Source organism: Rissa tridactyla, chromosome 4 (genome assembly GCF_028500815.1).
Source record: "Rissa tridactyla isolate bRisTri1 chromosome 4, bRisTri1.patW.cur.20221130, whole genome shotgun sequence".
NCBI lineage: Eukaryota > Metazoa > Chordata > Aves > Charadriiformes > Laridae > Rissa > Rissa tridactyla.
This window is the reverse complement of record NC_071469.1, coordinates 7,646,902-7,664,227: the sequence shown is the minus strand read 5'-3', so window position 1 is coordinate 7,664,227 and position 17,326 is coordinate 7,646,902. Positions and strand designations below refer to the sequence as shown.

The window sequence follows — 17,326 nt, the reverse complement described above, 5'->3', positions numbered from 1 at the left end:
AAAAAGAACTGTTAAAAGTAGGCTGTTGCATGTGGTTTGTATGTCAGGGTCACTGAATTAGGCCCCAGTTTGAACCAGGAGCTAAACGTATTGAAGGATCAGATCGTATGTATGAAAGCAAGCCAAGGTTCCTTGTCATTCTGAAACCTGCACAGCTGGAACTTCACCAACAAGAGAAAGAATTTTTATTCCTAGTGTTATCCAAATAAACCTTTTGGGGAACAAAATAAATGACAGAGGAGCACTATTTTAATATAATGGCATTTAAAGTTCTTTTTAGTGCTCTCAATTGCATTTTTCCATCTCATATTTAAAGCAACTCATTTATCGATGTTGCCTGCATTTGAGAGGCAGCCACATGTTGACATACATGGAGAATTCTTTAGAAAGAAATAAAACTATAGGTAGCTAATTAACTTATTAATATATAGTCAAGGCATCATTACAATGAATATGCCTTGATTGCACACTGTTAATTGCCTCCCTTGTGCACTACAGTCAAAAGTTAATAGCAGCCTATATAAATAACATAGAGCAACAAAAGCATCATTATATTACACACTCAGCTACAATTCACAAGCGCTTAAAATAAGCTTATTGCAACTGAAAAAAGAAGTTCTGTTTTGCCTGGAACTGAACAAAATATACTCTTTTCCCCAGAACACACAACACACAGCTGATGGTTCTATTCCACTTTCTCTGTAAACAGCGGAACCCCGAAAGCAAAGCCTCAAAATTACTTTAGAACTACAATAAAATGGCAGTTCAACTGTATGAGGAATTTTATACTATTTATCCCTACTTTTGGGGCACAATTTCTTATTCTGCTCAGAGAATTAAAAAGAACATATTGTCTCCTCTGTGTAGGCTTTGCGTAGGTTCCTCATACTTAAAAGCTTGCAATGATATTGGTTAATTGCCAGATTTCAGCCACCTCTCTAACCTCTCCCTTTCAGTGGGCGTGAAAGGGTTTATTTGTAATATATATTGCTACTGACTGAATTTTGTCTTGTTCTCCTGGATTCTCAGCAGCAATTCCCAAGTTAGAGGCTTCCCCAGAAAGCACGTCAAAGGATTCCCACCCACACACTGAATATCTAACAGGCCCTGACCCATTTTCTCCTTATTAAAGCAGCACTACATACTTTAAAAAATAAAAATAATAAACAGAGAGGCTAAATGAATGCAAGAATTGCAGATGGAACTCTACCCTCTTCAGATTTTAGTTCTGACAAAATCACGATCAAGAAGCAAAGAGACACATTTAAAATACAAACATGAGACTTATTTTTCCTCAGCGTTCTCACTCAGTGACTTATTACTCCAGCTGTCTTTCGGCTAAGTACAAGGAGGAGTTCATTTATTAGTTCTGAATATTGAAAAATCCCCTAATTTAGGCATACTTATCTCCTAACCATTTCTTTGGGCATATTTCTGCAACTTGAGCTTTAATAATCTTGTAACTCAGTGACTTAAAATATAGGATGCTTAAAAAAATTAAGCCTCATAGCGAGTAACAGTTGGAATGACACGATTTTAATAAGACTATTAATGGTACCTAGCCAGAATAAGCAATAGCAATTAACACTGAATATTTAGAATTGAATTTTTTATGGTAGAATGGACTACTGCAAATACTACTGCAAGACTCAAGATCCGTCATGTAGTTGATATGCTGGAATTTGTTAACATCCCCAATTAAACAAGTACAATATTCTGTTTTAAGTAGGAACAAAATGGCAACAGAAGATTCAATTGATGTATAACTCTCGATTTGCCATTGCGTTCCCATCGTCAGACATAATGGGAATCAGATTTTACTGGTTACGGTTCCATAACGGCCTTTTCACCTCTTTGTGCCATCACCTCCAAAGGAAGTGAAGCACTTCAGGAAGTCAAATAACCTCTCCCAAAAGAGCAGTGTTAAACAGAGGAGGTGAAAAAAAACCCCAACCCTGGAACAGAAAAACAATGGAGAAATTTATACTTCTGTGCTGCAGCTCTTCAGCCAGTTACCTCTACAGTTGTGCTTCTTACAGAAGGGACAGCCCTACATTTCTCTCAGCTTGCACCCGCACGCTGCCATTGCCATTTTTAAGGTAGCACAACCATTTCTGCGGCTGCTTGGTGAACTAGATGAGGGAACTATTTTACCTGAGAGTAGACCTGACCAGAAAAAAGGTGCCAACTAGATGGATTTCCCGAGCTTTTGATGCCAACACAGATTTGAATTAAACTGATAAAATTATGATAAAAGATTTATTTCTAACATAGTGCAGACAACAAAACCCCATAATATTAGAACAACCATCTTTTAATAAATACCGAAAGAAAAAATACCATTTACGAAACCTCCTTATCTCATAAGTAAATTCTTTATACTTACAACTGATTTGTAAGTAAACCCTAACTTTACCTGTTATTTATAACCTATATACTTATACCTCCTCCTTCCCATTTTTAATTTAACAATGCGTTATGCAACTGACTTTCCAGGGAAAGTAGATTAATAATGAGCACATATACCATATGTGAACATTGTTACCTTAATTTTCAACGTAAACTATTACGAAAAAAGATATATTTACCTTCTGAAAAAGGACCCAGCTGTTCTTTCCAATAGGAAAGACAGGAGATAAGGGAAAACACCAAAACAAATAAGAATACTGCTCTGTATCTTACCGTATATATTCAAGTGGCATGCAGTCATCTTTCAGCGATTAAGACTTTTTCACTAAATGACTTAACAATATTTTATTTAAGAATCCACTTCATTCTAATGATAACTTGCATCTGCAAAGGTTGACCACACTGTATCTGGAGTCCAAGTAACCAAGTTTATATGATTTTATGAACAGAAATAGGACCTGGAAGACCTCTTTTGTTTATAAAGCCATAGTAAGTTGCATCAACTGCAATACTATATTGATTAAAGCTCATCTCTTCACAAACATAAGCAAGCAGAGAACTAACAATGTCAGCCACTGGCAGAACAACATCTAATACTTGTAAAACCCCTTCATCTATCTGGAAAATAAACTTCCTTCACACCTAGGTCTGCATAGGATACTTTACTGATAAACACACATTGAGTCAGAGGACTGTTCATCATTGTCTTCTGTGAATGTTTCTGAAAATTCATATTAGCTGTAAGATTAGCTTTAATTTGGACTACATATTTGGTTTTTTTTTTTCTATGACACAAAGAACAGAAGACTGTACAACACCCATGACATCCGGTGGGACAAGTTTGTAGGCTTAGTTTAAAATAAAATGGACTTGTCTTGCCAACATTTCCACACCATTCTGTCAAAAAGATCATTCTCTGGACAAATAACAGTTGAGAGACAAATTCCACAAATTTATAAGTATACTCTGCCTGTCACTTCAGCCCACAATGAACTGAAAATTTAGAGAAATACATTTAAGTGGTCTTACAGAGTAGGATGACTAGGAACTGAGCTACACTTTTGTGTCAAGTGCTTGCATTTTTCCCACTGGACATGTGAGCATGGCACTTGAAGAAAGGAATGCATAGGTGGGTTTTTTTGGCCTTTTCTTTTGGAAAAGGTGAGGGATACCTTCTGCATTGCTTGAAAAGCACTGCTGCCTCAGAACTCCTTTTTACGTGGGGAAACATGACTGAACAACCGCTTTATCCACCTTTTCTGCTTTTTTCCTTATTGGAAAGGTTTGCTTTTTCTCATGTAAAAGCGCTTTTGAAATAATTACTCTAATGTTTTCCACCAGACAGTAATCATCCTCTCCTTCCTACTTTCCCTAAACTTTCTAAGTATTAATTATTTCATATTATTTGATTTTGTATCTACATACTTTTACTTCTTGGTCAAATGTAAACAAGAGCACTTTCTGAAAAGCTCATACGCTATGTATCGCACACTTTTGCATGAATCTACTCATGCTCCGACTGGGCTGTTTCTTGAATAAAGGAACAAGAACTTTGTTAACTGAAAAATTTGCATTTAGCAATTGTTCATTTAGTAAATTCAGCACTCTATTTAAAAAGAAAATCGAAGCATGAGCTTTACACAGAAATAGTAGCTTATTAAATTGTTTAGTAGTTTCTGAAGCCAGTGGCAAAATATTCAGCAAACCTAATACCGATTTACAATTAGTTTTTGGTTTTTTAAAAATTAAAACAGTCATAAACCATATTTAAATCACCTCATTATTTAATTTAAAAGTCTATTATTCCATCCTTTTTTGTGAAATATTTACCACAAAGTGCACATTTTTGTAGAACTCTGCTGTCAGGATCATCTCAAAGCAGGCAGAGCACAAGAATCTTTTTTCAATCAATTTTTAAATATAAAATTTGATACTTGATGCACACTCAAAATTAACAGAGTAGAGAATATGCATTTAACTCCAAAAAACTCAGAAGAATTTCCATGCAAATACTCATAAATAAATTGATCTCCTATTTAACAGGGTACATACAACACATAACGCTGTTCTGCAATAAGCCAGTGAAAACTACATATTAAAACTATAAAACTCTATTAAATTGTGTATATAATACCACAGTATCAACCTCCTCTTGATCATACTTAAGACAGGAGAAGACAACTTACGGGTACGACTCTGAAAGCTGCTGAGCTATTTTATAAGCTGTGGGGTCCCGGTCCAATGCATATATCGTAATGTCGCTGGCTTTCTCTAGAAGAGCTGTAGTGTGACCTCCGGCTCCAAACGTCATGTCAAGGAAACGCTGTTGAGTAAGGAAGACAACACCATTACCTCAGAATAGGAAAGTGATAAACCAATTGTCGATTTAAAGTTTCTTTTGTTAATCTCTTTTATACGCTGGAGGAAAACATACCATTCAATGTAGTCACAATGCCTTTTTGGAAATATTTTCAGATTTTGTGCGGAATTGCAATCATGTCAGAGTAATATTTTAGGGGCTCTGGCCTTCACCCACCAATCCTTCCAGAACAAAAGGACAATCATTTGGTACAGCTAACTGCAGCTTCATACTCTTCCCATTTCTTCACATTCTGAGTGTAGAGCAAAGACACGTGTTTGACTGCTTTGTTTGGACTTGCTCAATTTGATGGATACAAAGATATACAGGACATAGGAAATAATCAGCACCATCTGCTGTGTAAGAATAGGTCTAAAAGGAAGACTGATGTATTGTGTATCAATTTTAAAAATGACACTCTCATAGTTTGATACGACAGATCAAAGTGTGATGGCAGCACAGGCACATAATTAACCTAACAGCACAGAAAACGTAAGTTTTCAAGACACAATACGATTGATTTCGGGTTCACTGTGCAAGGACAAAACTATGTATTTAGGTTACTAAGATACGCTGAAGCCCAGTCCTGCTGTATCTTCTCTACCATCATTACATGTGTTAATTAGATGCAAAATAGCATAGGAATACCCACCTTAACAGCAATCCCATTTCGTTTGCTGATGTGACACACTTTATGGGCTTGAGTTACACCTTTTGATTAACAATATATATATTTCCTTAATTCTGAGGAATACTTACTGCCCATGAACATATACCATGTCTGTTTTTTTGGATACACAAACTAAGACTGGAAGATTTTTAGTAATACCAGGCAGACACAGCCATCCCCTCCAGTCTTCTGGACTAAAAATGACAACACATTCAAGAAACTTTGAATGCAGTCTTACTAAATCGTACATAAGTACAGATTCAGCACAAGCTGAGTAAAATTGGCTACTGACATTTCTATAGCCTCTCAGAACTCAAAGTTCCTGAAAACAAATGGAAATTTCACATTCCTGACATCAAAAACTTCACACACACTAAAAAAAAGTCTTTCCATCTCATACTTGAGAAAAGTGATGGGGTCATCAAATTTCACACAGAGATAAGGTGACTTCAAAAGGCTGGTTAACGTCCAGCCCCATCATGGGGGAGAATATCTGGAGCAAATGGTTTGCCTGCAAAGACGGGAGACCGAGCAACTGGTGCACAGCAGGTCTCAACAGGAGAAAGGAAGGAAGTAGCAGAAGGACAGGTAAGATAAGACTCTGAAAAGGTGAACGCTGCTCTCCTGACAGCTCTGCAGTTTCTGTAGGCTCATCCTAGAGAGGTTTCTGTAGTCAGAGTCCATTTAACCAGCAGCAGGCTGAGCAGGAGGCTTTGCTCCTGAGACTTTCCTAAGAAACGACGACTTGGGACACAACCACCTTGAACCAAGGCAGGTTGGGCTATAAGATTCCACTAATGGAAGAAACACAAGAAAATCAGGTAGAACTTAATGCTGGTTTAAGTCTTTTTTATCGGTAAAACAGCAGTAATGTTTCTAGAAGCTGCCCCACGCGCCTTCCTCCTTTGGCCTCACAACACAGGTACTTAACTGCCTAAAAAGTCAAGAACTATTTTGTTGACAGAAATCACTGACTCTTCACTTAGCAATGCAGAGGTTGTATGACTGCAATTTCTCTTAGGAAATATTTCCTTTTCGAATTACTAGGAAAGTATCTGTAATTCTATACTCTAGGGAAAACATACTGGAGTTTCGAAAGAGACAGATTTTTATTGTGTTATGACAGTGTATTTAAATCCAAGTAGAAATGCGACTGAACAGCATCTTCTCTAGTTTCTGCATCTCTGAATTCCCACAACTCTTTCCTCTCAGTTGATTTAACTGACCTCTGTTGACTGGGTGGGTGGGTGGGTGGGTGCGTGTGTGTCTCGGTGTGTGTGTGTGTGTAAATCAGACTCCATGCAAGATAAACTAGAAGAACAAATTCTCCATATCCTTCAATATGAACCCCTTCTTGGTTTTTTTTACACTTCTCAAATTATTTTTTTATGTGAAACAGTTTTTGAAGACCATTTATCAAGCGCAATCATATTAAACAAAAATTAATGTGAACTAAACTCATTTACAAAAATTATCCACCCCAAAGGTAAGCAACCTTTAAAGGGAAATTTTCTAACTTATGTCTTGACAGAATTAAGATTCAACCGCAAAAGCCCTTTTGATAAGAACAGAAATTCAAAGGCAATGAAGAAAGACCCAAACATTTTTTCAGAAACAGTTTTTAGAAAACATAAATAAAGGCTTTTTAATGGAAATCCCATAATAATAAAACTGAATATTTATGAGACTAATAATACAATTCTACTGTGGATAAAAGTAAGTGAAAATTACGGTCCTTTAAGATCTTTAGGTTGTCATGATTTAATTTCTGTTATACCATCATGCTTCTTAGGAAGCATGCTAGAGCTCTAGAGCTCATGCTCTAGAAGTAGAACTTTCCTATAATATTTTACAAAGTTCATGCAGGAAAAAATAGTTGTCTCATTATCCAATATTAAATTGCAAAATTCATACAAAGAAATAAAGAGCTGACATAAAATTTTATTTTTTTGTAAGCAGTATGTATAAGACAAGGTTATGTTACAGAGGGTATAATATCCATACTATATAAACGTTCCCACAATCTATTTAAGCGTTCTGATTTATCTTCCGCAATAACAAAACCAAAAGTACATTCACGGAAACTGATTTATAAGCAGAAAACTGAAACAGTCAGAAAAGTGTAGGTATTTTTTAACATGCAACTAACCACAAGAATTTAGCTAGGTTGCATACCTTAAAAATTCCAAGCTACTGAAAACATTTATTTTCTCTATAAGCTCTCACATTATCACTGTTGATCAGATTCAGAGAGGGTCCATTCAGTATGGGTTTTTTGCACTGTACTGTTACTTATACTATCCTTGTAAAAATCCACTACTGGCTATTGAGTAGGATATTAAACTAATTAGCAAAATTTGTATTATCTCTCTTAAATGAAAATTATTAATATAAAAGTGTAATTGTTAATTCTGCATTTTGCTTAGAATATTGCAATAAATAACATGAAATCTAGAAAATATACAAATCCTCTTAAATTACTCTTAAAATTTCCAAGAAATATCTGATGTTCTTTGAGTTCCCTCAAGTTATTTCCATTTAATCCTTACCAGAAGTAATGTACATAAGCAAGAAACAGACCCTTCACTTTTATCTTCTATTTCCGTAGAAAAATCCCTTTAGAAAAATGTGAAGGAACAACAGAAAACTAAAACCACCTTTTTATTTCTTGCATAGGATTAACCCACTCAGAAATGCACTCAAAAAACTTAGTCACAAGAGTCTCAAGTGTCGTTTAGGGTTAGCACTTATTCTGCAGCAACACGAAACAAGCAAAACCAATCGAAATCACATCATAATTCCTCTTGGGAAAATACGTTTAATCAACAGAAGTAACATCTTCTGGGGTGGGTTTGGTTGTTTTATTTTGTTTAAAAAAAAGAAGAAATGCTCTTATTTGATATCATAGCTAGAAATCTAGCACTGAAATTTTTGAAAACCTCAACGTTGCTTTTCCTGAAACAAGCCTACAATGCGTCAGAAAGTGTCAAGACAGGTACAGTGAGTGCTAGAAGCAGTTACTTATATCTTCTTTAAAACAAAAAAGTTTGTAATAATAATTTTATTCCACTTAAACTCGCTAATGATGTGAAGTTCCAGAAAATAGTCTTTCCTCACCAATACGTTTAGCAGTTTGCTTCTTTTTGCACATCTGTTTGTTTTCTAAATATCTGATTTCTTCTTTGGTGATCTCTAGAAGTATTACAAAGATTTGATCCTTTGTGCCTGCCTTTCACCAACACTTCTGTACTATGGAGAAGGTCCTTTGTTTCATCACATTTGAACAGCAGAAAATGAAATGATGAGTTAGGGACGTTTTTGGCCAAGAATATATCCAGACAATTTTGCTATTTAAGCAATATTTAATACTGGGTGTTTTCTTTCCAAATGAATTTTTGAATATCTCATGGCTTATTCAAGAATACTTATATTTATTATGCTGCTTAACAGTCTCACCTTTCCTCACACACATCTGCCTTTCTTTTCAGTAACTTTAAATTTGATAAACTTTAAGCTTTATACATGCTGAATATTCATGAACCATACAGAAGTAAACCAAAAATTAATATGAGTAGTGCAAAGGAGAGAAGAAGAGAAAGGATGAGGATCATTGTACCATGACATAGTGACAAGCTCTCAATATTATGACAGCATCTAAAAGCTTTAGTTGAGAATTCATGCAAGTGTTCACTATGAATAACCACATGGTCACCAGATTATACAGCCCTTTCTGAAAGAACCAACACAAACCAACCAAACCTCAAAGCAGCAGTAGACAACTGTAACACGATAGATCAAGCACTGGCTGGATGGGCGCTCCCAAAGAGTGGTGGTCAATGGAGTTAAATCCAGCTGGTGGCCAGTCACAAGCGATGTCCCTCAGGGCTTGGTGTTGGGACCATTTCTGTTTAACATCTTTATTGATGACCTTGATAAGGACATAGAGTGTAGCATCAGCAAGTTTGCAGATGACACGAAGCTAAGCGGGAGTGTTGATCTACATGAGGATAGGGAGGCTCTACAGAGAGACTTGGATAGATTGGACCAATGGGCCAATGCTAATGGAATGAGCTTCAACAAGGCCAAGTGCCAGGGCCTGCACTTGGGCCACAACAACCCCATGCATCGCTACAGGCTTGGGGCAGTGTGGCTGGAGAGCTGCCTGGCAGAAAAGGACCTGGGGGTTCTAATTGACAAGCGCCTGAACATGAGCCAGCAGTGTGCCCAGGTGGCCAAGAGGGCCAGTGCCATCCTGGCTTGTATTAGAAATAGTGTGACCAGCAGAAGGAGGGAGGTGACTGTCCCCCTCTACTCAACACTGGTGAGGCCACACCTTGAGTATTGTGTCCAGTTCTGGGCACCTCAATATGAGAGAGATATCGAGGTGCTGGAGCGAGTGCAGAGAAGGGCAACGAAGCTGGTGACGGGCCTGGAGAATAAATCTTATGAGGAGCGACTGAAGGAGCTGGGACTGTTTAGTTTGAGGAAGAGGAGGCTGAGGGGAGACCTCATCGCTCTCTACAACTACTTGAAAGGACATTGTAGAGAGGTTGGTGCTGGTCTCTTCTCACAGGTAATTAGCGATAGAGCAAGAGGGAATGGCTTCAAGCTGCAACAGAGTAAGTTTAGGCTGGACATTAGGAAAAAATTCTTCACAGAAAGAGTGGTCAGACACTGGAATAGGCTGCCCAGGGAGGTGGTGGAGTCACCATCCCTGGATGTGTTTAAGAGTCATTTAGATGTAGTGTTGGGGGATATGGTATAAGGGAGAACTTTGTAGAGTGGAGATGATGGTTGGACTTGATGATCCCAAGGGTCTTTTCCAACCTAAAGGATTCTATGATTCTATGATCTTTCAATCCGGAGCACTATGTAAGAGATGACACAGGTCTGATTCAAGCAGAAGTGACTGCAGGACTAAATACACAGTGCTGGATACCAGCACTAATGGAATACGCTAAAGCATTTTTGGCATCCTAACGAACCTAATTAAGGCTACATTAAGTATATTTTGGCATAAGTTTTTAAGGTAGATAAAGACCTTCCACGGATATCTTTGAACTGCAGAGATACATATGCCTAAACTAGGCAAGTAAGAACTCATACAGATGCCTCATAATCTATCTGTTCCACTCAAATGCAACATTTTGCATCTGGAACTTAAAGAAAAAATAATCTTAAGTAATCAAATAAAATAATTTTATTATTAACACAACTGTTTTGGAGCAGTGATCAAACTTGACATTAATCACTGTATTATATTGCTTCATAATATGCTTTTTATATAATCCATTCATCTTTCATGCCTGAAATAAAGGAAAGATGCTTCATTTTTTCTTCCTCTTTCTCTCTTGCCTCGTAGTTTTTAATCAAATAAAATTAAATGACATTTTATCCTCCTGGTCCTATAAATACCAGAAAAGATTATTACATGAATTCCTCCTGCAGTGACTCACCGTTCCATTGTTAAGTTATGATAGCCCCATCAGAGTTCCCCTCGGGAATTTTATAATCAGTTTGTGACTGTACGTTTTAGAAACCATTTGGCTCTTTCATGACATACAGACAGCAACAAACAAAAACTTTATAGCCTTCATTTTACAACTAGCTTTAAGATAGCTATAGAGATACAAAGAGTTCATCTTCCTCATTTTTGTATACAAGACTTTTCACTGACAAGCTATCTCCTAATAAATACCTTTTAGTACTTCATTTCACTGTTACTGAAGTCACTTGTAATTCCACTTATGATTATGTTCCGCATCTAATACATGATAGCCTTTGCAATTATTTTTCCTTTACTGCGTAACCAAATGATATTGTGGAACTGATACAAAACTGAAATTCAAACATGGCACACATAAATTGAAACTACATGAGATTTATATTTTAAATACCCAAAATAAAATCTTCTCACTAGTTCCAGTAATTTCTAGTCTCTGCTTTCTTTCGTAAAGGGAAGAACTTCGTCATGTTCTGAAAGTCCTCATTTAGATGTACAACTTTATTTTGCATTACTAACCTTAATTCTTTCAATCAGTTCATGGTGATGAGCTGATCTTTCACAAAACGCTTTTTCTTTCTCTTGCAACCCTGACATAGTCTCAAAAAGGACTTTGACAAATTGTGCTAAATACCCAAGACATCCTGAGTTGGAAAATAGTACATGAAGTACTATGTCAAACAGTCTTCTATCCCAGATATCAGTACTTCATGAGCAATCTCTCTCTTTTCCATCCCTGACCACATGACAGACTTCTGCTCTTTACCTTTTGGTCTACACAAACTTGGGTCTCGCCTTGTTCATGCTTAAATGATACCGAAAGATCATTATTATGCTATGATTAACTGGTACAGATTGTCCACTGCTCTTCCAAAAGATAACAGGAATTATTTCTAAAAAACGGAGAGCTTTTTGTTCCCCAAAAAATTACCTTGCACTGCTTAATTATTTTTTCTTTAACCCCCAGCCCTGTTTATCCACTTTTTTTCCTATTAAAAAAACAACAACCCTGTTCTCTATTAGTAGTCACCATCCTTTCTTCCTTCAGCAAGTGTCATCACCTGAACCACCTTAATGCCAAGTTCACTGATTTAAAAAAAAAATATAGATATAAAAACCAAACCAAAACAATCTCAAATCAGCCTTCCTGAAAAAATACAGCTCCTTCCTCCAGCCCTCTGTTTCATGCTTCCTTCAAAGACTTACACACATTCACAGAAGAGACAACCCTACAATTATACCCTTCTGATGCTCTCGTATCGTATTTGTGGCATTTTTCCGTTTTTGTCTAAAGAAATTTTTCTTTAACTGTCAGTCAGTCAAGTATAGCAGGATAACGTAGTGAGCAGAACATTTCGCGGTACCCTTCAGAGTACGCTTGTTGGAGTATCTTCCTCAGAAATTAAATGCTTGTAAGGCCCATCAAAGAGCATGAGCAAATCACTTGGAAGGTAATGAAGACAGTTACCATGTGAGTCACACAGAACGATATTACATATATTACAACGCATGACCTCTATACAATGCAGCAGTAACTCAACTTCGCCATTTGCAATATATGTATCAAAAAGGGTTCAGGTGTAGTTTAACATGAAAACGTTACTCAGTAGTAATCCAAAAGAGCGAAAAAGAATCCTACTTAATTAGGCACCTCTTTTAGCTGACAGGAAGGACAGGCTTCCTGATGTGCAAAAAAGGAAGCCAAGAGTACTGCTGTTTTCAGAATAGAAACCAATATGAATGCAAAGTTTAAAATATGAGCAGAAGAAAAATTAACTTGAAAAAAATACACACTTCACCAAGTACCTTGTCAATATTATATATGAATATAATATTTTAACAGTGATACGTGCCTGCTGGAGGTCTTTCCACCCAAAACTAGGCTTCACAAACAATAAACTAGAATCACATAACTTTCCTGTGGGAGGGAGAGAAAGGAAATACATCCACAATCCCTGCTGCCACAGCTGAGAAAACAGCCCCAGTCCCTCACCCTCCATGTGCCATCTTCCAGAAGAAAAATCAGGAGTTAGAAAGAATAACAATTACAAAATTAGTATCTTTTCAGTGCCTTTTTTTTTTTTTAAGTAAATGGCACTCCTTCTACTTTTTACAGGCTTGAAACAAACAAAAAAAAAAAACCACCACAAACCCAGAATACTGATTTATTTGAAACAAACTTTGCAAAGAAAAAGGGAAGAACAACTATCCAGCATCCAAGCTATGATACCTAACTTTTCAGCTCATTAGAAGAAAAGAAAATGCCTGGTATCTACTACTTGAAGAAAGAAAAATAAAATGGAGAAAGACTCTTCCACGCAATTGAGACAAACGTCAAAATAACAATATTTTTTCTTGACATACTGTTATACTAGATATTTAACAAAAATAAGTTCACAAAAATAAATGGTTATGTGATGAGAGCAAAGTATTTGTATGATACTAAAGCCACCATCCGCTAGTGTATTCCAAGCCAATCACGACTAGGTCACAGTGCTTCTCTCTGCTTTCAACCGATCCTTCTTAGTGGGATGACAAGCCAACATTCGCCACAATAATAGTTTCCACATTTGAAATGAGTGCTGGTGTTTTCTTGTAAATGCAAAGAAGGTCAAACTACTAGTATGCTTGTATTTTGAACTGAGATGCTTGTTAAGGCTAACAATAAATATTTAATTTATTACTGCATTGCCAGGCACTGCTGGTAGGTATCTAAGTACTTACTCTTATTTTATTTGTATCTGTTTGATCGCTTTGTGGAAAAAAAATCCCAGGAACAGAAAAGTAATATCATAAACAAAATAATCAACACATTGCAAGATGTTTTTTGCCTCTTCATTCTCCTGGTGTTTCAATGATGAGTCATGTTCTCTACACTTGTTGTCTGAATTTCCTTGTTATTCACAACAGAAATTGTTCATTGTCACAACACAACTTGTTTTCTACTCTGCTTTATTTTTCAAATATCAACTCTAAGTGTATTAAAGTATAAATATATCTGACCTCTGTTCCAACATCTTGAATTTGCCACAGCTTACCATTTTAATACACTGAACTATTTCATATACACGTAAGGAGAATAACAAACCGAGTTGAAGTGGGGAGCAGTGACAAGGAATTCTATAGGAACCTTTTTCTAGCAGTGCTTTTTTTCAAGGAATAGCTGATCTGCTTTATGCTTTTATTACCACATTTTTCACAACTAATCATTGCAAACGTATGAATATAGACATTGTTAAAATAATTAGTGGAGTAAATGCTTCTTGGATAAAGCCTATAGACTATTGTTACTATTTAATTTATTATTTTTGTACATGTAGAGAACGTTTGGGAACATATTTTAAGGTTCACAGCGGGAAAAGGCAGAGTCTCTTCTCAGTTCCTTAGTCTTTTCCTTCCCTTCTGCAAAGCTCAAGATCCACCAGCTCCAAATTGAAAATTAACGCTCAGTGCTGGCCTTTGTTAATACCCACCTCACTGAACCTACAGTTTCAATAAATATAGACAGAAAATTAATCAGAAGTAAAAATCTAAAAAGTGATGCTAAGAGGAAGGAAAAATATATCCTTTCCAAGCTTCTAAAAGTAGGGATTCTGTTAAACCAAAACAGGAAACAGAACTTACTCGTACTATGGAAGAGGATGGTGATCCATCAACGAGACTGCCAATCCTATTGCAGCCAAGAGGCCAGACTGAGAACGCCCAAGATCCTAAATGAGCTTCTGTTAGGAGCTAGTGGCAAACACTGCTTTAGGAAGGCAACCTTCCCAAAACCACAGTCACTCCACATCCACCCTCTACACAGAATTATAACAAATGTTAAGATTGCTATGCATGGAGAAGGAATGGGAACCTCTGGGTGTGAATGCATCAGTTCTGACCCCCAGAGACTATTAATAAGAATACAGCTAGCACGTGCATAAATATACATACATATACAAATTGCTAATAGCAGGAAGAACTACCATTTGAAAAATTACAGTGTTTAACAAAACAACTTAAAAATATTAATCTTAGAACTGTTCTGATTTGCACTCTCTTTCTTCCCAGCTGGTAGGGGACAAGAACAAATAAATATGGCTCATCCTATTCCAACTCATTTTCTCAATTTCAATAGAAGACCAAGTACAACTTCAGTGTATGAGCAAGAATTTTTTATCCCAAAATATATCTGGTCAATATGACAGAAGATAGGAGAAAAGGCTCCGTTGCTTTGAAATCAAGAATACTTACCAGAATGAAGTTACAAACATTTCATTCAGGCTTTTTTAACAGCTATTCTGACATTCTTTGTGATACAATAAAGAAGTATCATTGCTTGTACACTGTGCAGGTTTTTCTTCAACTCCTCTTCATTTTTACTGCATCAAGATGCTTTACAATATGATGTTACCACGCACCTTAAAAAACAGGAATTTACGGGCATATTCACGTGCCTTAATTTCAAGATAACTGCCCAAGTGGATGGATCAAGAAACAAAAATGTCTTCAGAAAATACAAATAAATCTATCTTAATTGAAATAAATTTCCCATGTTGCAACATTCAGCAATATACTTGTACAAGGTAATTATAGCAACAGAAAAATATTATGATTTCCTTTTCTCTTTTTAATGTACAGGAGATATATAGATAGAGATATATATATATACATATAAAAAGTTCAGAAGGCCTTTACAGATTACCTTTCTTTGAAACAGGTACATGCATGCCAATGAACAGTAAAAAAATGACATTCAATAAATTTATGTAATACGTAGTGATGATAAAATTAGCTTTCTAAGCCAAAAAAGAATAATTATACTAATTCATTTCATCCAAAGTAATTGACAATCATCTCCAAAAACTGAAGTTAACAGTTTTGCTTCACAAACATTTAACTGTGTACATACACACATTCTACACTGTACAACGAAAATTAATTAGGCGCAGAAGCTGGACAACCACATACCACAGAGCTCTAAAAGTTAGTTTACCCCGGTGCCTTACCATGGCAAGGAGTTAGTTTCATATGAACCAGTTAAGCTATTTCTGGGATCAATGTGATTTAAAGTATTCCCACACTACGAAAACCACATACTTATTCCAGAACGTGATTTTTAATCAACAGAAAAGATAATTATTCTGAGATGACATTCTCCTCTAATTCAGACACTTTCATAATAAACTGAATGAATGGAAAAAGCACCTGTTTTGTGCAGCAAAGCCTTTTAGAAGAAAGCAAAACAGTGTTGGGTTTTTTCGCTATTCTAATTGTTCGCCAACAGGAGGAGGTGACCAGTACAGTTCTCCTACCCTCTTTCTCCACGTCACCTCCTAAGTATGTACAACTTGAGCCTATTATAAAGGTTTCCACAAACTGTTGATTTTGAATCAAATTTTAGCAGTACAGATTATCCCATACAGCTCGCAAAAGACAATCACATTAAAAATATTGTTTTGATATGCTGAATACAGTAATTGAAAAGGCAAACTAACCACATTATGCTATTCTTCTTTAATTTTCTTTTTTTACATTACAGAAAAAAACATTTCTCCCTAACATTTATCACATATTCAACATTCACACTTCTTACAGCACTTGCCTTTAATCCACTTCATCTTCTTTCCCATGTGGACTGTGACCTTTCTCAAAGAAATTTTAAGATTAGTTTTTGCAAAGTTCAGCAAAACTTCTAACATGAGCCTCAAAGATGTTATTTGAGGTACGTGCAGAAAATCTTTGTTCCGCAGCTCATCACTTTTGAAGCCACATGTCAACAACTGCTGGAGTAGTTCTGATAGATCATGTTTATGACTAAATCTAATGGAAAAGAAAAAAGAAATTTAGGACTGTCTTTTCTTAACACTTGTTCTGAACAACACAGTTCAGAAAGTGATAACAACCAGCAGGAAGCTAAACTTTAATTTTACAATAATTTAAAAGGCACTATGAAGGTATAACTTTGTCAGAGACAAGAAGGAAGTAATTTCCAATCTCTTTGCATAGAGTTTATTTCAGGTATTATTTTGCATTTTAAGTTATTTTTACACTTATTTCTGACAAATTAGGATGGTCGTTATGTGCAGCAAATAAAAGAATATAGTTCAAGAGGAACGTTGAACTATTTCCCGTAGGTCACTGCGAACATATTTATATAAGAATGAAAATGAAAAGTGTTTCTTTAAAAACTTATTTAAATTGACGTTTACAAACAAAAAAAACCCCAAACCTATTAATTGCAGTGCCATTGCAAAGTCACACGTGGGTAAAGTCACTTACACCAGCTCAGTTACACAGAACAATCCGAAATGTCGGTGTTGACTCTGGAACACCTTATTCTGGTAACAAACAATCTATTTAAAAGAGACTAATGGAAGTAGGATCGCTTTTCGTCTGAAAGACA

The 17,326-nt window shown here is 36.1% G+C and overlaps 1 protein-coding gene across 5 annotated transcripts in view; it reads right to left on the bottom strand.

Annotated features, from left to right (window-relative positions):
* Window positions 1-17,326, bottom strand: part of METTL15 (methyltransferase like 15) — a 105,449-nt gene that overhangs the window by 57,737 nt on the left and 30,386 nt on the right. For all 5 annotated transcript variants that reach the window (XM_054198214.1, XM_054198211.1, XM_054198215.1 and 2 more), the window contains one exon: window positions 4,596-4,732. In XM_054198214.1, coding sequence (XP_054054189.1) covers window positions 4,596-4,732 — 137 coding nt within the window. The remainder of the gene's footprint in view (window positions 1-4,595; window positions 4,733-17,326) is intronic.